The sequence below is a fragment of the Bubalus kerabau genome, chromosome 5 (assembly GCF_029407905.1).
Source record: "Bubalus kerabau isolate K-KA32 ecotype Philippines breed swamp buffalo chromosome 5, PCC_UOA_SB_1v2, whole genome shotgun sequence".
Taxonomy (NCBI): domain Eukaryota; kingdom Metazoa; phylum Chordata; class Mammalia; order Artiodactyla; family Bovidae; genus Bubalus; species Bubalus kerabau.
Genome location: NC_073628.1, coordinates 58623918 through 58644736, shown reverse-complemented (window position 1 = coordinate 58644736; position 20819 = coordinate 58623918). Strand labels below are relative to the sequence as shown.

General features: G+C 51.8%; 1 protein-coding gene across 1 annotated transcript; it reads left to right on the top strand.

The window, feature by feature from the left end:
* The first annotated feature begins 5767 nt into the window (after nucleotides 1-5767).
* Nucleotides 5768-15462, top strand: PIGR (polymeric immunoglobulin receptor). Its single transcript, XM_055583556.1, has 10 exons — nucleotides 5768-5810; nucleotides 6631-6975; nucleotides 7717-8370; nucleotides 9535-9867; nucleotides 10815-11138; nucleotides 12368-12530; nucleotides 12906-13027; nucleotides 13668-13799; nucleotides 13922-13980; nucleotides 14977-15462. The coding sequence occupies exons 1-10, from the start codon at nucleotides 5768-5770 to the stop codon at nucleotides 15073-15075; spliced, it is 2274 nt and encodes a 757-aa protein (XP_055439531.1). The 3' UTR covers nucleotides 15076-15462.
* The last annotated feature ends 5357 nt before the right edge of the window (nucleotides 15463-20819 follow it).

Genomic DNA, 20819 nt, shown 5'->3' with positions numbered 1-20819 from the left:
GTCAGCAGAGACCCCCGCACCTGTGTCTTGCCCCCTCTCTGGGTGGGCGGGGGCTGGGATCCCAAAGACCCTGGCATTGACACAGTGTGATGGACTGGAAAGAAGTTTTGGAGGCCATGTGTCTGGTTACAGGAAACGAACATAACCTGCCATACATATGGTAAGTGCTGAATAAATAGCAGCCATTATTAATTTTCAGGAAGAAATTCTTCTGTTGGCACATACCTCTGAGTTCAAACAGAGTCTTTTCACAGGAACCACCTTTCCTGTGAAAAGCAAAGAGGAGAGAATTGGACTAAGTTCTCCTCTAAGACTGGATTTCCTGCTTCTGCCCCTTCTGACTGCTTCCTCTCAGCTTTAAGACCCTCTGCAGGACAGCACTGTAACTAAAATCTTGTATGCTTGATCCAGAGTGCCTGAATCTGGATCCCATCCCAGTCACTTACCTGCTGTGTAACTTTGGGCAAGCATCTTACTTCTCTGGACCTCCACTGTCTCGTTTGTGAAATGGGTTTACCCATTGTACCCTACCTCCCAGGGTGACTGTGAGGACTAAATGAGTCAGCAGATGTAAAGCGCCTGAAAGTGACTCCATTGTGCCAGCTATAATCAGGATCCCTCACTTGTAACCTAGTCCCTGGCACATGTCTGCTCCTTCCGGCCATGACAGTCCAATCTGAACAGCTCGCCCCCAGTCTTCGAAGGATGCTCAGCAAACAGACGTCTGTTCTCTCGCTCTGAGACAGGAAAAAGAGAAGATTGTGTTGACTTTAAAGAGGATGTGGGAAAAGAACTGTTATTTTTAAGCCCGATACCCTACTTAGGACTTTACATATGTTGCCTCATTTAATCCTTATGGCGACTCACAAGACTAGATGCAATTATAGCCAGTTTACAGATGAACAGTGGGGCTCAATGGATTTAAATAGTCCACCCCAAATCACACAATCCCCAAGTGAGAGAGCCAACGGCCAACCTGAGGAGTCCATACGCTGTGCTACTCTCTAAGTGCACAGCACCCGCGAAAGCCAAGTGCATAAGGCCCTCAACCTCCTGTGCTAACAAGTAATTGCAGCCTCTTACAGTGGAAGAGGGAGAAGGCAATGGCACCCCATTCCAGTACTCTTGCCTGGAAAATCCCATGGACAGAGGAGCCTGGGAGGCTGCAGTCCATGGGGTCACTAATAGTCGGACACGACTGAGCGAATTCACTTTCACGTTTCACTTTCATGCATTGGAGAAGGAAATGGCAACCCACTCCAGTGTTCTTGCCTGGAGAATCCCAGGGACAAGGGAGCCTGCTGGGCTGCCGTCTATGGGGTCGCACAGAGTCGGACACGACTGAAGCGACTTAGCAGTAGCAGCAGCAGCACAGTGGAAGAGCACTTTACACTACTGGGAGTGCCTCTCTATATATTAACCATAGTCCCCCATCCCAAGGTAGCCCCTCAACTAGACGAGTCAGGGGACAATACCCATTTTACAGATGGGAGAGTTGAGCCAGCACATTTTGCCCAAGTGGGAGAGCTCTTCTGGTAGCCTGTGACAGAGCAGGACTCTGGACCTCTGAGTCTCTTCCACCCTCCCTTGAGCTACTGTCCCGTGAGCACCCAGAACAAAGAAGGCATCGGGCAAAGTGAGAGAAATCAGCCCTGACTTTGTCCTTCTCGGAGAGGGAGTGAGGCCATAACCATTCCCAATCTGATCGGTCTTTTCTGAACAGCTGGTCCTTGCCAGGCACTCCCTGGAGAGCAAGGCCTTCTGGAGATGGGGAGATGGATCTCAGTTGACCCTGCTTTCCAGGAGCTTGCCATCTGGTAAGGTGGGTGAGATAAACAGATCAAGCTAGGATGGGATAGAGTCAGCGACAGGGCTTCTCAGTCTCTGTTGAAAGGCCATCTGAAAATCTACAAGGCTTATTCCCAGAGCTTCATGAAGCTTGGATTCCATATGTTGAATTTCTGCTGAAGTCTTACATGCCTGGTTTTGACAGGGATGGGGCCAGAAAGTCTTGGATCTTCCTAGCTCATGCCTTCTTTGGGGAACCTATGGCTTCTCTCTCCATTTCCCTGCTCTCGGGAGCTTCAGTGCCTTTTCTCCAACATTGCCTGTGCTTGGAGATTCTCGCATATTCCAGGGCTTATGTAAACTATATAACCTCTCTTACAACCCTGTCTGTCATCACAAGCCTGAGGCCCTTCCAAACTCCATGGACTGCCCTCCCTCCCCTAGTGGTGCTGTGGTTTCCAGGCTCGCCCTCGTGTGTGCTCAGCCTCTGCATCCACGGGAGAAGAGAGTGATAGGTCCACACAGACTCGAGCAGCGCCTCTCCTGGCCATCAGTCCAGGCCAAGGAAAGCCCCTTCCCCAGCCAGGCCAGCTGCTCCCTGCTTCTCTGAGCCCCAAGCTCCCTGCTGCCCCAAGTTCACACTCACATGAAGCCAGAAACTGCCAACATGGCTTCAAGCCCCCCATGGTGCCTGCTCTCTCTTCCCTCCAAAGCCCCAAGGACCATGAGAGCCTTAACTGTCCCTCTGCTGTGAGCCAAGCCGGTGACAAGCCCAGAGTTACTGAAGGCCATATGCTCACCAGCAGCCAAGCCAGGCGCTGGTCCAGAAGACCCTCTCCCTCTGATAGAGGAGAAAGCCTGAACTGAGATGGACAAACATGTGACTCTCAACCACGAGAGCAAAGATCAGTCACTCCAACTGAAGGCAAGCTAGCTAGAGTAATTTTATAAGACGGTAGACTCTATTCTTCAGCAGGGCCTACACCTAGCCCCAACCTGCAATTATGCACGCATACATTGTGAATATACGAGGGGCAGTAACTTGGTAAAATGAGAATGATCTAGAATACCCCAGCCTGACTACTGAAAATACAACTCCTATTTTAAGAGCCAGGAAAGGTGCCTTCATGCATGATATACTAACCTATGTATATCTGGGAGAATAGGTCCCTCTGAGCATCCAAGGAGTGATAGGGTACCAATTTGATCCCATTCTGTTATAAGTCTTGGGGCCAGAATCTCTCTAACCCTTAGATTTCCTATCTTCCCAGGAAGATATTCTCTATCCTTTGGGTTACTATGATGGTGGATAAAGTCATCAAGCAAAGAAGGTAGCAGAGCATCCTGTGCCCAGTAAATAATATGCTCTCTCTTTCCTTCCTGAAGCAAATCCTTTGAATCCAGCTCCAGCCCCATGGAACTGGGGCCTCCCTGACACCCGAATCTCCCAGGTTTGGGAACAAATATGGTTTTAAGACTTTGAGAGGAAGGGATTTCTAATGATTTGCAAAGCCCAGGGTCTTTCAGCTGAGAGCAGAGAAACTGTGCTTTAAGTGAAGTTTTGAACAGAGACTTCCTGCTCCTGAGAACGTGGGGGTGTGGGGAGAGTCCAGTCTCCCCAGGGAATGGACTGTACGCTTCCTACCAAGGTCAGCTTCCACAAAACTTGCCCTCTAGCTCTGCATGGCTGGTGATCTCATCCCTGATGGGAGGTTATGCAAAGGGTTATTGGGCACATGTGAGCATCCTCCCCCTGCACGGACCTTCACCGCTAGCCAAGCATGTCACAAATGAGAGGCACCTGGGGAGGAAGTCTTTGGAAAATGTGGCCTCTGCCTGCAGCAAGCCAGGGCAAATGGCTGTTACCAGTCCAGACTAGGGATTGTCTCCTCCAACTCATCCTATGGGAAGACCCACTGCAGTCCAGAGAAATATCAGGAAGTTTGCTGATGTCAGGGGAGAACAGAGACGAGAACCAGAGAGCCCCTATTGGTTGGGGCTCCTTAAAGCAGATGGCACGGTGTCTTCCCACTGGCCACTGTGCCCAAGCCCAGTGCAAATGGCAGGTGGCGGGACTCTGCAGTGAGCCCATCCCAAGGAGACAAGAGAGACTTCCCAGCCCTCTGACCCCCACTCCCACCTGGGAGTCAGTCCCACGTCCACCCGGGTGGTCCTGCAGCCAGCTTTGTCCCGAGCACATCCGAGCTGGAGCTGACTCTGGCATTTGGCTAAGGCCACACTCCAGAGGTTAATCATTGGCCTGGTATGAAAAGTCCAGGGCAATTAACCGGAATCAAGAGAAGCTCAAGCTGCCACCTGACACCCATATTTGTCCCTACCTCCCCAAACCCGCTCTCCCAACTCTTCCGAAGAACTGGAGAAACAGAATACCTTTATCTCCACGAGGAAATAAAAAGGTGCTTTGCTGGGAAATTCCCTCACAGAAAAGAAGGAACCAAGATAAACGGTTCTATTGCCTTTGGCTCAAGCTAGCGAAGGGCGTCTCTGGGAGCAGGAGCGAGGCCAAGGCAGGAAGGGGGGCCTGGGAGATGGGTGCCCGCGCTCCCTGCTGCCTCGAGCCTCCTTATCTTTATGGGTGCTCGTCACTGCCCAGCACGTGTTAACACAGCTTTCTCCTTTCCCCCTCTCATCGTCAAGTCCGTTCCAAAACTGAAAGCCTGGCAAGGTCCATGGGAGAGTGGGGACTCCCCTCTTCACTTCCATCCTCCTCCAGGCTGCAGTCAGGGTCCAGAGGACAGCAGGGGTCAGGCCGGGCCCTGGGAGTCTCAACCTCCCCCAGCCCTAGGCTGTATCCCCAGATGTGACAAGGGCCACACGTGCAACACCCTCTGAGTGGCCTCACCTTGGATTTTCCATCTTTGTCCGTCAGCCTCACCAAGCATTAGGCGGTCACACCTACATGTTTAACCCTGACCCCATAACGGAGTATCTGGGAAAACCTGGGCATGTCACTCAGCATCTCACGATCTTGATTTTTCTCATCCAGGAAGTGGTTGTAATTATATCTGTCCTGTCTCATTTAAAGGGAACTTCTAGAGCTCCAGTGAAGTGGTGTAAATGACAACATTTGAAAAGCAAAGAGCACTCCACAGATAACAAGAATAAGCATGAAGGATAAGCACCTCACCTGGTTTGAGATGGAATACGGGCAGGGAGACAGACTCAGAGCTTGGACTCTGGGGGTCAGATAAAGCAGGGTTCGGTCTTCCCCACCACCTCCACCCCCACCCTACCTATCCCCACATTTAATGCCTGTGTGGCCTTGAGGAAAGCCCTTAACCTTAAAGCTTTCATCTCCTCCTATGTCACGTGTAGATAAGAATGCCGCCTCTTAGGAGTGATACGAAGTTTAAATGAGATACTGGAGGTACATTGTTTCACGGGTACATCATGGAATGCGGTGCGAGGACCGTTGGCAGTGGTTGCGACCACGCGGCCTCTGTGCATCTCTGTTTACTCGTGTGACAGGCCATAAATTATGCCAGCCCCCTCCACCTCCCAGGGATGTAGGGAGGGCAGCTGGAGCAGAGAGGTGGAGACACTTCTTGGTAGTAACCAATGATCTGGGGAGCTGTTCCTGAGATCTTAGGGATCTTGCCCAGGACGGTGCCTACCCCCAACCCCCCGCGGGTGGGGAAACAGGAAATGACGCACGTGTGTCCCTATCCCAAAGGAAGTGGCAACTTAGCTGAAAAAATGAAAGTCTACCTATCCCTACTAAAGAACAAAAGGCATTGTGAGACCACGGGACTTTAAGCTGTGATGGGAAAGGCGGGGCCATTCATTCTTTGATAGGTTTTATGTCCGTTGCTGGAGACGCAGAATTGAACAGGTGTTACAGGGGCCGGAAGGTCAGCTAGTCTTGGACGACAAAGGCGTTTCATCCCCTCGTGCCGCTGTCTTTCAGTAACCACGCAGGACGGTGGCTGGCGGCAGAGACCCGCGGGAGCCCCCAGCGATGTCGTGCCTGTTCCTCGCCTGCCTGCTGGCCATCTTCCCAGGTGCGTCAACCAGGCCCCGGCCGCTCTATGCTACTCCCCTGGGGCCCAGGGATCGGCCCATCCCCAGGGATGTCCAGGCAAGGCTGGCACCCCCTCGGGGAGCAACCACAGACACTGCAGGGAGGATGGGTGGGCCAGCGCCAAGACATCAGGACTAAAAATGGCACTTTCTTGCGTCTGGCCAAGGGTCTTCACTGGGAATAAGGAAAACGAGACCTTGACCTTGAACCAAGCCTCACTCTTGAGTTGCTTTGGGGTTTGGGAGAAATGACTTATATTTGTGCCTGTTGACATTTTTATCTGGAAAAAAAAGAAGAAAAGAATCTACAAAGTATTTTAGAAATATAGGGAAATAGCAGATAACAAATGAAATAATGTAGCACTCCACAAGGATGGTTTTAAATATATATATATAATATACATATATTTATATATTTAAATAAACATAATATATATTTAAATGTATATAAAATATATAATATATATAATATATAAATATATTATACCTATTTAAATATATAAATATATGTATATATGCAAGAAATATTATACATATATGTATACATGCAAGGAGACCACTAAATAAGTTTGCCATTTGTTTTCTTAATGTGGCTATCATTAATGAAATATGATTAAAACCTTAGAATTGTTTAATAATTCTGCAATGTAGCAATTGCCTAACTGCAGCGCCTGGTAGCTAACCCACAGAAGACACATGTCTCAGGAGGGAAAGTTCATGTCCTCAGCATGGACTGTCCAGACCCCCTCAGGAGGCTTTCCCTCCGGCAGCCTCAGAAAGCCCCTGTCTCTGTCCCCACAGTGGTCTCCATGAAGAGTCCCATCTTCGGTCCCGAGGAAGTGACCAGCGTGGAAGGCCGCTCAGTGTCCATCAAGTGCTACTACCCGTCCACCTCCGTCAACCGGCACACGCGCAAGTACTGGTGCCGGCAGGGAGCCCAGGGCCGCTGCACGACCCTCATCTCCTCAGAGGGCTACATCTCTGACGACTACGTGGGCAGAGCCAACCTCACCAACTTCCCGGAGAGCGGCACGTTTGTGGTGGACATCAGCCGTCTCACCCAGAAAGACTCGGGGCGCTACAAGTGTGGCCTGGGCATTAGCAGCCGTGGCCTTAACTTCGATGTGAGCCTGGAGGTCAGCCAAGGTAAGGGCTCAGGCTCTTTAGATTTCTGAGGAGAGTGAGAGGAGGGAAGGATTTCCCGAGAGGGCAGGGTGTCCTGGCATGGGGAAGGCTGTGGGTCCATCCAGAGCCTTCCATTTGCACAGTAGAAGGTGGGAATGAGACAGATGGGACCTACTTGGACAGGTGGAGGGCAGATGGGCCACTCTAGGTCTTAAGAGCCTGACACGGTTCTGGTTTTACTAAAGCTCTAGCTTAGAAGAGCGTGAGGAGAACAAGTTCTCTCCTCATATTTGTTGCAGGTGGGACCAGAGGTCCAGGAGCAGGGGGAGATTCGTAGGCATCCTTAAGTTCTGCTGTTAGAGCACCCTTCACATCAAGACCTTGGGCCACCAGACTTCTTTTAACATGTATTCTCTTAACTGATCTCCAGTAGTCCCTCAGAAGTCTCCGCATAAATTAAATGATCAGTTCTTGTCCAAAGACCATAAGATTGGATGTAACAAATGCACAAGTATCGAGAGAGAACAGAGCAGGGAGAGATGAGTGCCAGCTTGGGAAGGCTTCCTGGAGGGGGCAGCAGAAAAGCTGGGCTTTGGAAGACAGATTCTGATGCTGTCTCTCCGGGAAAAAGGGCCCTCTGGGTGATAAGCATACCCAGCCCTCATCAGAAACATTGAGGAAGTGAACTGTGTGGAAGGCAGCTCAGCATCCTATGACGCAAGAAAGAAAACCACAACTTGTTCCCCACCCTTCACCCTGCAGATCCTGCACAGGCAAGTGATGCCCACGTCTACACTGTAGACCTGGGCAGGACCGTGACCATCAACTGCCCTTTCACGCGTGCGAATTCTCAGAAGATAAAATCTTTGTGCAAGAAGACAAGCCAAGACTGTTTCCAAGTTATCGACTCCACCGGGTATGTGAGCAACAGCTATAAAGACAGAGCACATATCAGTATCCTGGGTACCGACACATTAGTGTTCAGTGTTGTTATCAACCGAGTCAAGCTCAGCGATGCTGGGATGTATGTCTGCCAGGCTGGGGACAATGCCAAACCCGATAAGAGCAACGTTGACCTCCAGGTGCTGAAGCCCGAGCCTGAGCTGGTTTACGGAGACTTGAGGAGCTCAGTGACCTTTGACTGTTCCCTGGGCCCCGAGGTGGCAAATGTGCCCAAATTTCTGTGCCAGAAGAAGAATGGGGGAGCTTGCAATGTGGTCATCAACACGTTGGGGAAGAAGGCTCAGGACTTCCAGGGCAGGATCCTGTCTGTGCCCAAGGACAACGGCGTCTTCAGTGTGCACATTACCAGCCTGAGGAAAGAGGATGCGGGGTACTACATGTGCGGGGCCCAGCCTGAGGGTCAGCCCCAGGACGGCTGGCCTGTGCAGGCCTGGCAACTCTTCGTCAATGAAGGTGAGACCTGAGAGGCGGAAAGGGGAGAGGTGGGCAGTCTGCAAGTGAGAGCCCCACTTGGCCCCTCTGAGTCTATCTGACAGCTTCCGTCTGTTGACCATATCTGCTCACTGACGAGCCCTGGACCAGATGCTCTGGGGGCAGCACGAGAGCCCCAAGACTGTGCATGATGGCCTCTGCCTTGTGCAATCTCTTAACTCTTCTTCTCTGTTACCAAAGGCCTTTGATGGCCGCCCCTGATCCTTAGGAATGAGGGGAGTGAAGATCCCGACTGTCTGGGTTTGAGAGAGCCATGGGAAGCACTCTATGTGGAGTCTCCCTGACCCCGGAGCAGGATGGCAGCTCAACCATCACATTCTGGTGGAAGAAGCCTTGGCTTGTGTTGGTCTCATAGCTTACCCAAGTCAACGCCCCGGCTTCCAAAATCTCTCCTCCAACATCTCTTAGGGCTACTTGTTATTCAGCGTGATCTGGTTGAATCCCTGCCCCTTCCCACCCTGGGAGCATTCTGTAGTGAGTTACCGTCTTGAGAAACTGAACCAGTACTTGAAGTTCGTGGTCACTATGCTTGAGGCTTTCCCATAAGGGGCTCCCATTCCCTGTCCTTCTTTCTTCTTCCAGCTCAGTCCTCACTACCTCCCTCAGCATTTTCGGTCACCTGGGACTCTCCCAGAACCTCAGTTTTAGTTTCTTGAAGATAGACCACACTTCTCTTGGACATGGCCTTTGTGGCCCTCAATAATTAAATTTATCTGTGCTACATAGTATATATTTTAAATCAAACTGTTCTAAATATATTTTCTTAATTTGAAGAAAAAAAAAACCCAGTTGGCCATCTTGTGGGACGAGCTAATAATAAAAAGACAAAAACTCTCTAGAAGGAGATTTTATAAGAAGCCCAAGGTGAAAGGCTGATGGTCACTCTTTAAATGCCTTCTGTTCTCTGCTCAGAATAAGGTGGGGAAGGAATAGTGGGGGAGGTCCCTGGAGACCGGGAGAAGGCTCCTGCGCCAGGCTCTGTGACATTCGGAAAGGCTTTTTCACTTTCTGAGGCTGGTAAGGGGATTGCTCTACACCTCACTTTCCACCCTGGCTGAGCCCACGGGGAGGAGGCTGCTCTGCCCACGCTGAGTTCTCCCATCCCATCTTTGTCTGTGCTTCCAGAGACGGCAATCCCCACAAGCCCCTCCGTGGTGAAAGGTGTGAGGGGAGGCTCTGTGACCGTATCTTGCCCCTACAACCCGAAGGATGCCAACAGCGCAAAGTACTGGTGTCACTGGGAAGAGGCTCAAAACGGCCGCTGCCCGCGGCTGGTGGAGAGCCGGGGGCTGGTGAAGGAGCAGTACGAGGGCAGGCTGGCGCTGCTCGCTGAGCCGGGCAATGGCACCTACACCGTCATCCTCAACCAGCTCACTGAACAGGACGCCGGCTTCTACTGGTGCGTGACCGACGGCGACACGCGCTGGACCTCCACAGTGGAGCTCAAGGTTGTCGAAGGTAAGAGTTGAACTTGGGCAAGAGGGAAGGGAGGCAGCTCCGGGCCCCCTCCAGTCAACCTCAGCATCACCCCCAGCCACTCTGCCTCCCGCCTCCCCCACCTCCAAGCTGCTGGAGAGAGCCCACCCGTTCATCCCGTAACCAGCACCCTTCCCCGACCTGTCCACACCAGCAACAAACACCCTTTCCTGCCCCCACGCTCTTCAAACCACCACACATAGCAACTCCTGTGATCAAGAGCATCAGCTTCTTTGACAGTCTGTATGGCATCAGCTGAAGCAGAGTTCAGTTCTTTGTACTGGGTCTTGCTGCTGTTGTTCAGTTGCTAAGTCACGTCCAGTTCATTGTGACCCCACAGACTACTGCACACCAGGCTTCCCTGTCCATCAGCAACTCCAGGAGCTTGCTCAAACTCATGTCCATTGAGACAGTGATGCCATCCAACCATCTTATCCTGTGTCATCCCCTTCTCCTTCTGCCCTCAATCTTTCCCAACATCAGGGTCTTTTCCAGTGAGTGAGCTCTTTGCATCAGGTGGCCAAAGTACTGGAGCTTCAGCTTTAGCATCAGTCCTTCCAATGGGTATTCAGAGTTGATTTCCTTTAGGATTGACTGGTTTCATCTTGCTGGCTAAAGGACTCTCAAGAGTCTTCTCCAGCACCATAGTACTGAGTCCAGGAGAGCAGATAACAGCAAGGAAACACACAGAAGCCCTTGGCAAGGCCCGTGGTCTGTGATAGACTGGAAGGACTCATAGTGGTCACCAGTAATCTATTACATGGTCACATAATTGTAAGTGCTTTTTGTTCAGTACAGTGTATTTATTTAGCATGCTGTCCAAAAAGGAACCGGACTGTGGACAAAGCACCCCCACCCCAGCCCCCAGTCACATGTCTGCAGCATCACTGGGGCCAACTTCTGCACCTGTTTCTCCCTCCCTGCTCCAGGAGAACCAAGCCTCAAGGTACCCAAGAACGTCACGGCTTGGCTGGGAGAGTCCTTAAAGCTCTCCTGCCACTTCCCCTGCAAATTCTACTCCTTTGAGAAGTACTGGTGTAAGTGGAGCAACAGAGGCTGCAGCGCCCTGCCCACCCAGAACGACGGCCCCAGCCAGGCCTTTGTGAGCTGCGACCAGAACAGCCAGGTCGTCTCCCTGAACCTGGACACAGTCACCAAGGAGGATGAAGGCTGGTACTGGTGTGGCGTGAAGGAGGGCCCCCGATACGGGGAGACGGCGGCTGTCTACGTGGCGGTGGAGAGCAGGGTGAAGGGTGAGTCTGTGAGGGCCAGGCCCGCATGCCCCAGGGGACTCCAGAGAAAATTGCCTGAGAACATCTCCATCAAGGGTGGCCCCAGGTTTGGCTGTAAGAGGCAGGGGCCGGGGGAAGTCTCCTTCCTGGTCTCATTTATCCTTCCAAAAAGGGCATCCCAAATAAACATACAGATTCATCAAAAATAGTGCATTTGTCAATTAACCTCAGTCTCAAGACAAATCCCATAGTCACCCCTTCAGGCCACCATGTAGCCCATCCTATATGGAGAGGTCTTCTACATGTAGACATGTCTAAGTCACTGTTATACCATATTCTGCCAAAGTTGGCTCCAGAGAGCCAGATAAGCTTCATGCACAAGGTCTGGTAAGGAAAATCCGGGCAATCTCTTCCAGTAAGATTGCATTTCAAACCGCTTCTAAAAATATCCCATGAAATGTCTTATCTCTAACGAGGGGGTATTTTTGTGTGCATGCATGCTCAGTGGTTAAGTCGTGTTCAACTCTTTGTGACGCCATGGACTGTAGCCTGCCAGGCTCCTCTGTCCACGAGATTCTCCAGGAAAGAATAGTGGAGTGGGTTGTCATGCCCTCCTCCAGGGGATCTTCCCAACACAGGGATTGAACTTGGATCCCTTATGTCTTTTGCACTGGCAGCCGGGTTCTTCACTGCTAGTGCCACCTGGGAAGCAGGCGCTAGAGATCAGGGATTGAACAGGTGTCTCCTGCATTGGCAGGCAGATACTTTACCGTTGAGCCACCAGGGAAGCCCAAGGGGTATGTTTAGTGACTCTAGAAATGAGGTTATGGCAGCTTCCAGTTGTCAAGCTCACTGAGGGACCACTTGCTAAGCTGCCCCCGACTCTTTGCAACCCCATGGACTGTAGCCCACGAGACTCCTCCGTCCATGGGATTTTCCAGGCAAGAATACTGGAGTAGATTGCCATTTCCTTGTAGTCAAGAGGCCCTGGGCAAACCCTGTGAAGAATCTCCCGGTCAGCCCTTGTGCACAGCTGGATCTAGGCACGCAGCCTTACAATGGAAGTGAAGTTGGTATGAATAGGGCAGAGGTTGTCTGTGACAGGCTGGAGAAGAGGGTAACTCCCCTGCTTCTGGTGTTCTCTGAGACCCTGTCCAAAAAGGCAAGAGATCTCCCCAAGACCCTGGGATTCCTAATGAAGCCCCGCTCCGCAGACTCCCTAAACTCAAGCCCCTCTCTGCTCTCCCCAGGGTCCCAAGACGCCAAGCAAGTAAAAGCTGCCCCTGCGGGGGCGGCAATACAGTCGAGGGCCGGGGAGATCCAGAACAAAGCCCTTCTGGACCCCAGCTTTTTCGAAAAGGAAAGTGTGAAGGACGCTGCTGGTGGACCTGGAGCACCCGCAGATCCTGGCCGGTGAGGAGGGGTCTGGGGACCCCCACCTGGAGAACATTCGAGAGTCCAAGGACCTGAGGCTGGGTCGCCAGGTCCCAGAAAGAGAGCCTGTCCACCTCTTGACAGTGGGTGCACCCACGCCGCCTTGGCCTGTGGTCTCTGCCCTTCTGAGGCCGGGGCGCAGTCCACCATTCAGCTCCATCTCCCGGTCCTGGGATGCAGGGAAGGCCCAGTGCTCGCTTTTGTCCTGTCTGAGAGGGCTTCTTAGAAGGACGGAGCTTGGGGGGCTGTATCCAGAGGAGGGAGTGGATAAATCTGGTTGGCTGGAGCCAACCTGCCAGCCCCTCATGGGACCCCCAGTGTCCCCTGCAGGGACTAAGTTAACCCTTCCCCCAGCCCTACAGGATACAGCGGGAGCTCCAAAGCACTGGTCTCCACCCTGGTGCCCCTGGCCCTGGTCCTGGTCGCAGGGGTCGTTGCGATCGGGGTGGTCCGAGCCCGGCACAGGAAGAATGTCGGTGAGTCCCAGGGTGCTGCCTGCCCGCTGCCTGCAGCCTCCAGCCCTCAGTCCTGGCCCCACAGCTCCAAGGGGACTGCCGGGGTCCATCCTCTCTCATCCGCTCGGAGGAAAGGTCCGGGCAAAGTGAGGCGGGGGACGACCAATGCACACCTGCCCGAAACTTCCATTAGGTGCTGCCGTCCAAATGCCGACCCTGGAAGCGCATCTTCAGTCGCTAGGGGGTCTAAGCTCACAGGGAGGGGCTCCGGGAAGAGGAGGGCAGGGTCCTGGAAACCTGGGCTTCCAGCCTGGGGGTGAGGACCGGTCAGCTGGGTGGCGCTGGGCGTCCCCTTCATACCTCTGGTGTCCATTCGGCTCAAGACAGAGATGAGGATAACCACCTCCAGGGGCTGGTGTGAGGGCAAAATGAAATCCTGTGCCCTGGAAGGTCCCAGAGTGATGAGCGGAGGCCAGGGGCTGCTGGATCTAGGTTGTCTGTGGACAGGGCCTGGCGGGGAGGCTCGGGTCATTTTCATTCTGCCTCGGGTCCTCATCAGAGACAGCCATCAGAGACCCTGCCCCGCTCCAGCCCTCCTGCAGGGATGCCTCGGGGACCTTCTGCCCCCAGCCCTGCACCAACACCCCTCTCTCCCTGACAGACCGGATTTCAATCAGGAGCTACCGGACGGATATCAGCATGTCGGACTTTGAGAACTCCAGGGATTTTGAAGGACGCGACAACATGGGAGCCTCTCCAGAGGCCCAAGAGACGTCTCTCGGAGGGAAGGATGGTACGTCCCTCCCTGGAGGACTGCCCAGGCCCCGGGGGACAAGCATGAGCACCGACTCTGACTCTGGAGCAGGAATGGGGGGCCAGGGAGAGCTGATCCCCCCTCTCCTGCTCTTCACACAGAGTTTGCCACTGCTACCGAGGACACCATGGAGAGCGAAGAACCCAAGAAGGCAAAGAGGGTGAGGGCAAGGGGGAAGAAGGAGGCCTCTTGAGGGTGACAAGGAAAGGCAGCAAGGCCTGCAGTTAGACACCGGGAGAAGTCCTCTCCGCTGGGGGCTGGTGCCAGGGCAGGGAAGGGGTGTGTCTTTCTGGCTGCCGGGTTAATATGGCTGAAACCCAGGCAGGAGGTGAGCTGCACTGATGGGCTATCAACAGGAGGAGGGAGGGAGGTGGTGCAGGGGCGTGGGGAGGGGCGTGGGGGGTGGTGAGGACAGTGGCCGCATTAAAGATTCTGGCCACAGGGTGGGCAGGTCAAATGGCATTCCCTGGGGATCAGGGAGGTGCTCTTCCAGGGCCATGGGACTCACAGACTTAGCTCAGCACCCTCACTGGAGGATTTTTGGGGACCGGCATTTTCGCTGGGCCTGGAAGACTTTGCTCATGGGGGGCCCCTTCCCACCTCAACCAAGATCCACGTCAGTTGAAATCCTACCTGCCTTTGGGTCACAGGTTAACCTCTCTGCTTATTATCACTGATGCTTATTATCACGTCCACACCCCCTGGCCACAGTAGAGACCCCAGCATCTGGAACAGTGAGGGGAACAGGTCGGTCTGGGAGACAGCCGTCCCCTCCAGGCTGGTGGTGTGTCTCTGAGCTGGTAGAGGAAGAAGTTGTGAACCTCTGTGGCTAATGCCAGCCTGGGTCACCTTGGCCACGACTGTGGGCAGGGCTTCCGGGGACGGGCTCAGGGCCCCAGAGCTGGTTCCACTCCACGTGTTGGAAGGAGGTAGTGAGACCGAGGCAGGTATTTTTAGAAGCTGCAGTTTTCCGTTTCTCACGATCAGTCCCTCTAGGTGAGTGTGGCGGCTGGGGTGAGGAGGGTGGGCGGACACAGGCTCGAGCTGCTTACGACAAGATCGTGAATTTAGGACACTTAGCGCGTCCCCTCCCCTCGACCCCCACTGTCCCAGAGCCGCGGCCCCCAACACTGACTCCTCTCCTGTCACCCCCCAGTCATCCAAGGAGGAAGCCGACGAGGCCTTCACCACCTTCCTCCTCCAGGCCAAAAACCTGGCCTCCGCCGCAACCCAGAACAGCCCGACAGAAGCCTAGACGGAGCCCTGGGCGCCCCTTCCCTCCGCACGTGGCAATCACGCTCTGAATCACGCTGATCCTCAGGGCCCTCAGCTCGGGGGGGCTCCACTGCCTGCACTCACACCCCGCCTAGGCTTCTCCTATCTGTCCTCAGAGGGTGTGCTGGTCCCTTCTTGGTGGCATCCAAGCCTGGCTTACTTGTTCCTATTGGGGGTGAGGTGATACGAGGAGTTCCCACCTGCAGCTTATTCGAACGAGAGAACTAAAGGTGTGGAGGAGAATTAAGATTGCAGAGGGGCCTCTCAGAAAGAAAAGGAGTGGGTGGGGAGACAACCGCAGAAAGGGGGCCATTCAGTGCTTCCCTGTCCCCTTATTTGGGGACATCAGTGGAATCCTCCCTTCCACCCCATCTCTGCACCTCTCCATCCCCACTCCATTCCATCTTCTCTTCTTCTTTCCCTCATTAAAAATGTGCATTTGGTTACTCACTAGATTCCAGGTACTCTGCTAGACACTGGGATAGGTAGGCTGAAGTCCCAGCCGGCAGCCTTCTGCAAACATCAAGGAGCCCCTGGAGCCCACAGCATCTCTTCATGTGTCCACTCACTGACATCTCATCAGGTTTCTTGACCTCTGCCTCTACTGGGAGAAATCATAAAGGGTCTGCAGCCCTGAGGCCTTGGGATTATGTAACACAGGCGTACACACAAGGCACCATCAACACATTCTTACCATTACACAGGTGAGAAAGCCAAGGTCCTGAGAGGTGGAGAGGTTTGCTCAGAGGCAGCAAGTGAGATGTACGAGTGTCAAAGCTAAAGACTTGACACCTGCTGTCCCTACAGGAGGGCCTCCTCTCTCCAGATGAGACAGAATTCCATAGGAAGGAGAAGAAAAATGTAAATAAGACTGGTCTTTCACAGGCCCCACATCAGGGAAGATACCCCTTTCCCTGTCTGTCACTCACAGAGACCTAATAGGATAAGAGAATGGTCAAACACTCAAAACCCCCGAATGTGAAGAGTTCTGAGTGGAAAGGGAGAAAAAAGGGGGGATTTGATGGTGCCAGGGAGGGGCTGATCTCCAAAGAACTAAGGTTTAAGTTTTTGTTTTTTTTTTTCCTTCTAAGCTCTGCACTTCAACTAGCATCTATGAGCTGGCACTTGCTAACAAATCAAAAATGTGAATTAATTAATAATTAAAGACCATGATTTCCCCCAAGGAGGCTCAGACTGTATCTGTCCCCATACCGTCTGTTCCCCAGGCAACCCTTTCAGAGCAGTTTGCTCTTTTAGGCAGCCCAGGACACAAGTCTAAACCAGCTTTCCCCTACCTCCAGCGCTGGGCTGAGAGGGGCTAGCAGGTGGCCTGCGAGTGTGACCAAGATTATCTTCAACAAAAGGATAGTTTGGGGTCTATACCAGTGGTCAAGGCCCCAAAGCTCTGTGTTATAGAAGATAATTAAGACTGAAAGCAGGTGTAACCAGCACTCCTCTTAGACATTAAAAAATATCTTGGTGTGGCATTCTTGGAACACTTGACCTTAAATCTCATACCTCCCTGGGTTTTCTGCTAAGATCAAGAGGCTGTTAATTAACAGCCCAGGTAACCAAACTCAGGTAACCAAATGAATAAAGTCCCTCCACAGACTATCAACTAGAAGCCAGCCAGATGATACGTGTTGGGCTTTAGAATAGTTGACCCAAAGTCTCTTGGGGGGCAGAGATTAGATAAAGGATCCCCTTGTTGCCTAAGGCCATTCCGAGGTTTTGGTGCTAAAGCTTGTCATATCCTACAAGCACTCACGTCACCGCTAGACTCTTCCTCAGGGTGTCTGTGTGTGGAGAGTTCTCTGTGGGAGAGAGTCCTTCCTGACCTTCTACCCCACCCGATGTGGGGCAGAACCTGGTCTTGAACGTAATGTTTTCCATGCTGTGTGCTTCCCCAGTCTGAGATCTCAGCATTTCTGTAGGATTAAAACTGCACGATGTGTCATAAGCTATCACTGTTTTACCCTCAGGAAGCTGATCTCTGACCCACCAGAGAGTCATGTCTGGGGCAGAGGGCTAAGATACAACTTTTGTGTTAATGCGATATCCTGCACACCAGTGCTGAGCTCAGGCAGCCTATCCCGGTCCCCAGAATCAAAAGCCAAGAAACGTTCCTAAAGCTGCAATCGTCTCTTATTCTGAACTGACACTGTCAGTAGGCGACAGCAACTTTAGTACTACGTCCTGCCCCAACCCACCTGCGCCTTCTCTGAAGAAGGAAGCTGGTCTATGGCCTCAACGGGATCGCTAATAAGTTACAAAAAATCACCAAATTGCAGGGGAGGTTGGATGGGATATTAATTTCCTAGGGCTACTCTAGGAAGTACCATGAACTGGGTGGCTTAAAACAACTGCGTAATTTATTTTTTCACCATTCAGGAGTCTAGAAGTCTGAAATCTAGGTGTCAGCAGGGTCAGTTCCTTCTGGGGGCTCTGAAGGAGAATCTGCTCATGTCTCTCGCCTGGTTTCTGGTGGTTGCCAGCAATCCTTGGCTTGCAGTGACATCTCTCCACTCTCTCCCTCCAACATCACCTGGCCTTCTCCCTGTGTGTTCCTCTGTCTTCACATACCTTCTTACAAGGACATCAGTTATTGGATTGAGAGCCCACTGTAATCTGGTTTGACCTCATTCTAGTGAATTACATCTGTAAAATTCCCATTTTTAAATATTTAAGGTCATATTCTGAGGTTCCAGATGGACATGAATTTTGGAGGCACACTAGACAGCCCAATACAGGGGGATAACAATCAACTGTGGGATTGATGATGATAAACCATAAAACCACAGTGTCCAGTAACCACTCAGAGAACTACTTCAGTATTTCTGATGGCAAGAGAATCTTCCTCAGGTTCTTGAATCATCTTGAATTTTTTTCTTTTAAAAATCCATTATATAATAATGATTATGCATTACAAAGTCCTAATAGTGGTTGCTGCTGCTGCTAAGTCACTTCAGTTGTGTCCGACTCTGTGCAACCCCATAGACGGCAGCCCACCAGGCTCCCCGTCCCTGGGATTCTCCAGGCAAGAACACTGGAGTGGGTTGCCATTTCCTTCTCCAATGCAGGAAAGTGAAAGTGAAGCCGCTCAGTCGTGTCCGAGTCTTAGCGACCCCATGGACTGCAGCCTACCAGGCACCTCTGTCCATGGGATTTTCCAGGCAAGAGTACTGGAGTGGGGTGCCATTGCCTTCTCCTAATAGTGGTTGAGAATCTGTTTATAGCAGTTGATTTCTGTTTGTAAAACTATACACATTCTGTGCTTAGTCGCTCAGTCGTGTCTGACTCTTTGTGACCCCATGGACTATAGCCCGCCAGGCTCCTCTGTCCATGAGGATTCTCCAGGTAAGAATACTGGAGTGTGTTGTCATGCCCTCCTCCAGGGAATATTCCCAACCCAGGGATTGAACCCAGGTTTCCCTCATTGCAGGCAGATTCTTTACCCACTAAGCCACCAGGGAAACCAAAGAAGACTGGAGTGGGTAGCCTATCCCTTCTCCAGGGGATCTTCCTAACCCAGGAATAGAACCGGGGTCCCCTGCATTGCCGTTGGATTCTTTACCAGCTGAGCTACCAGGGAAGCCAAAAACTATATATGTATGTATGTATATATGTGTGTGTGTATATAGCTAATATTTATTAATATTAGCACTATATATATACATATATATAGCTTTACAACTTAGCTATAGATAGTGGCTATATAATTTTATATATAGATAGATAGATAGATAAAATTTATCCAAGTCTTTCCCAAAACTCAGGACAGGGCATCTCTCTTAAACAGCAGAGAGGAACTGTATGATGTGGTCTGTGAAGCTGGTCCCCAAGGCAGAGAAACAGGTACAGTTCCCCTGTCCCCACACTTCTATGAAATAATTCTGCTATGGAGCCTGTACAGTAAAATAATAAATCATCTCAGAAACACTAGATATCTAAGTAGACAGGCATACTGAGAGAGAAGATGTAAGACTGAGACCAACGGCCCCCATCTAGCCAGGAAGCTGAAGCCAGAAGGGAAGGAAGATAGGCTGTAAAATTTGTGGAGTTCTAGAAGCTTATAAACCTCTCCTAAGGCAGATAAGGAAACCGGCAGCCAATCCACCCTTCAGTTCAGTCCCGTCACTCAGTCATGTTCAACTCTCTGCGACCCCATGAATCCACCCTTACTAGAGCCAAAAGTCTTTGTTTAAATGTGTGAAGCTGCTGCTGCTGCTGCTAAGTCGCTTCAGTCGTGTCCGACTCTGTGTGACCCCATAGATAGCAGCCCACCAGGCTCCCCCGTCCCTAGGATTCTCCAGGCAAGAACACTGGAGTGGGTTGCCATTTCCCTTCTCTAATGCATGAAAGTGAAACGTGAAAGTGAAGTCCCTCAGTCGTGTCTGACTCTTAGCGACCCCATGGACTGCAGCCTACCAGGCTCCTCCACCCATGGGATTTTCCAGCCAAGAGTACTGGAGTGGGGTGCCATTGCCTTCTCCACACCTCCTCCCTAGCCATCCTCAGATCCCTAAGACTTGCTCTTAACGACCCAGTGTGACGTTGTTTGGGCCACACATGAGGTGACACTCCCATCTCGCACATCCCCACACTGCCCGGCAGGCCCAGCCACAGGCCAGCTGAGCTGTCATCTTCATGGGCACACACTCACATGCAGGGCACAGTCACACTCACACTCACACTCACAACCAGGCACCCACGCACTCACACGCTCATGACCACACACTCACAACCACACACTACTCACTTTCACACTCACAACCACACATACACACACATATACCACACAGCCATATACTACACACTCACACTCACAACCATACACTCACAACCACACACCACACATAATCACATACCATATACAACCACACAACCACACACTCACAGCCACAACCACACACCACACACAATCACATACCACACACAACCACACACACACATTCACAACCGCAAACTCACAACCACACACTACTCACTTTCACACTCACAACCACACACACATTCACACACACATACATACACACATACCACACACAACCATATACTACACAGTCACACTCATAACCATACACCACACACAATCACATACCACACACAACCACACACTCACACATTCACAACCCCACACTGCTCACTTTCACACTCACAACCACACATACACACAACCACACACTCACACACAGCCACAACCACACACCACACACAATCACAAACCACACACAACCACAAACCATACTCACACAGCCATACACCATACACAATCGCATATCCCACACAACCACATACCACCCACTCACACATTCACAACCATACACCACACATAATCACATACCACATACAACATAACACACACTCACAACCACACACTCACAACTGCACACATTCACAACCACACATACAGTCACACATCACACACACACACACACTAACATCACACGTAAAACACTCCCGTGTCACTCTTTGCTGTCACCCAGGCACATATCCCAGTCACACACCACTCATGCTCATCCATCACACCCCTCAGGGTCACACCCACAGTCTCTCACACACACATTTCATTCATTCACTTATTCTCTCTCCCTGCAAGGCATCCCAGGCTTCGAGCCCAGCACATGTCGGAGCCCAGCCATGCTGCAGCCATGTGGTTGGGAGGAGGCCTCCAAGGAGGGAGGCTGACGGGACAGCCTGGACCCGAGCCTTGCGGCTGCCCTC